General features: G+C 35.0%; 1 protein-coding gene across 1 annotated transcript in view; it reads left to right on the top strand.

Annotated features, from left to right (window-relative positions):
• Positions 1 to 478: 478 nt before the first annotated feature.
• Positions 479 to 994, top strand: part of LOC107576826 (ras GTPase-activating protein 2-like) — a gene marked incomplete at both ends in the record, with an annotated part of 2953 nt that continues 2437 nt past the window's right edge. The window contains one exon of the mRNA XM_016262955.1: positions 479 to 632. Coding sequence (XP_016118441.1) covers positions 479 to 632 — 154 coding nt within the window. The remainder of the gene's footprint in view (positions 633 to 994) is intronic.

Genomic DNA, 994 nt, shown 5'->3' with positions numbered 1-994 from the left:
GAGAGAGAGAGAGTATAGTAAATTAGCCAGATTTACCTACATATATTCAACTAAAACATTTTACTATATGAAAAATAATTTTGTGAACATTTCTGGCTGATGACACAATGTTTAACCAGAATTTTTTGATGCAACATTTCCAGTAAAATCCTTGAAATAGTTTGAACTGATTTATGGAAACTTAACAAATTGAATGTTTTTGCTTTTAAAATGTCACTTTCTCAACACCCGTTAGTTCAATGACACATTGAGTGACAGAAACCTAATGACTACATAAAAAGGGCTTCATAATCATTGTAATAGTTAAAGTGTTGCTTTATTTGTTTTATCGCCAGCTAAATACTTGTGAATATATTGTGAATATTTCATATTACACAGTGTGTAATCTAACAATACAGCATATTAAATGATGAAGCTGTGCGACACAGTAAAATAGCTTATTAAAAAGGGGAAATTGCTTTTGATTTGTAATTTGTAGGTACTTGCTGCAGCCGAAAGGAAACGGTACAAAGTCTAAGCCAGATGATCTGGGTTCTTTACGTCTGAAGGTAACATACACGGAGGACAACGTCCTGCCCTCTGCCTTCTACACGGCCCTCCGCAACCTAATGCTCAAATCCCCGGATGTCAAGGTACAATAGTGCCTTCCTTTTATCAGGAAGACCTTATACACTTTGACACAAACCACAAACCCAAAAGTGAAAATTCTCTTATCATTTACTCATCCACAAGTTATTCCAAACCAAGTTGTTCTAATACTATAGAAGTCAGTGGGGACAGAAACTGTTTTGTTACCCGCATTCTTCAAAATATCTTCTCTCGTGTTCAACAACCATTCACGTTTGAAAAGAGCAAATGATAAATGTGACCCTGGACCACAAAACAAGTCATAAGGGTAAATTTTTTGAAATTGAGATTTATACATCATCCGAACGCTGAATAAATAAGCGTTTGATAGGATAGGACAATATTTGGCCGAGATACAACTATTTGA

The sequence above is a fragment of the Sinocyclocheilus grahami genome, unplaced genomic scaffold (genome assembly GCF_001515645.1).
Source record: "Sinocyclocheilus grahami isolate Dianchi unplaced genomic scaffold, SAMN03320097.WGS_v1.1 scaffold4421.1, whole genome shotgun sequence".
Lineage (NCBI taxonomy): Eukaryota > Metazoa > Chordata > Actinopteri > Cypriniformes > Cyprinidae > Sinocyclocheilus > Sinocyclocheilus grahami.
Note: the sequence above shows the minus strand (reverse complement) of the source record. Positions and strands in the feature narration are given on the sequence as shown.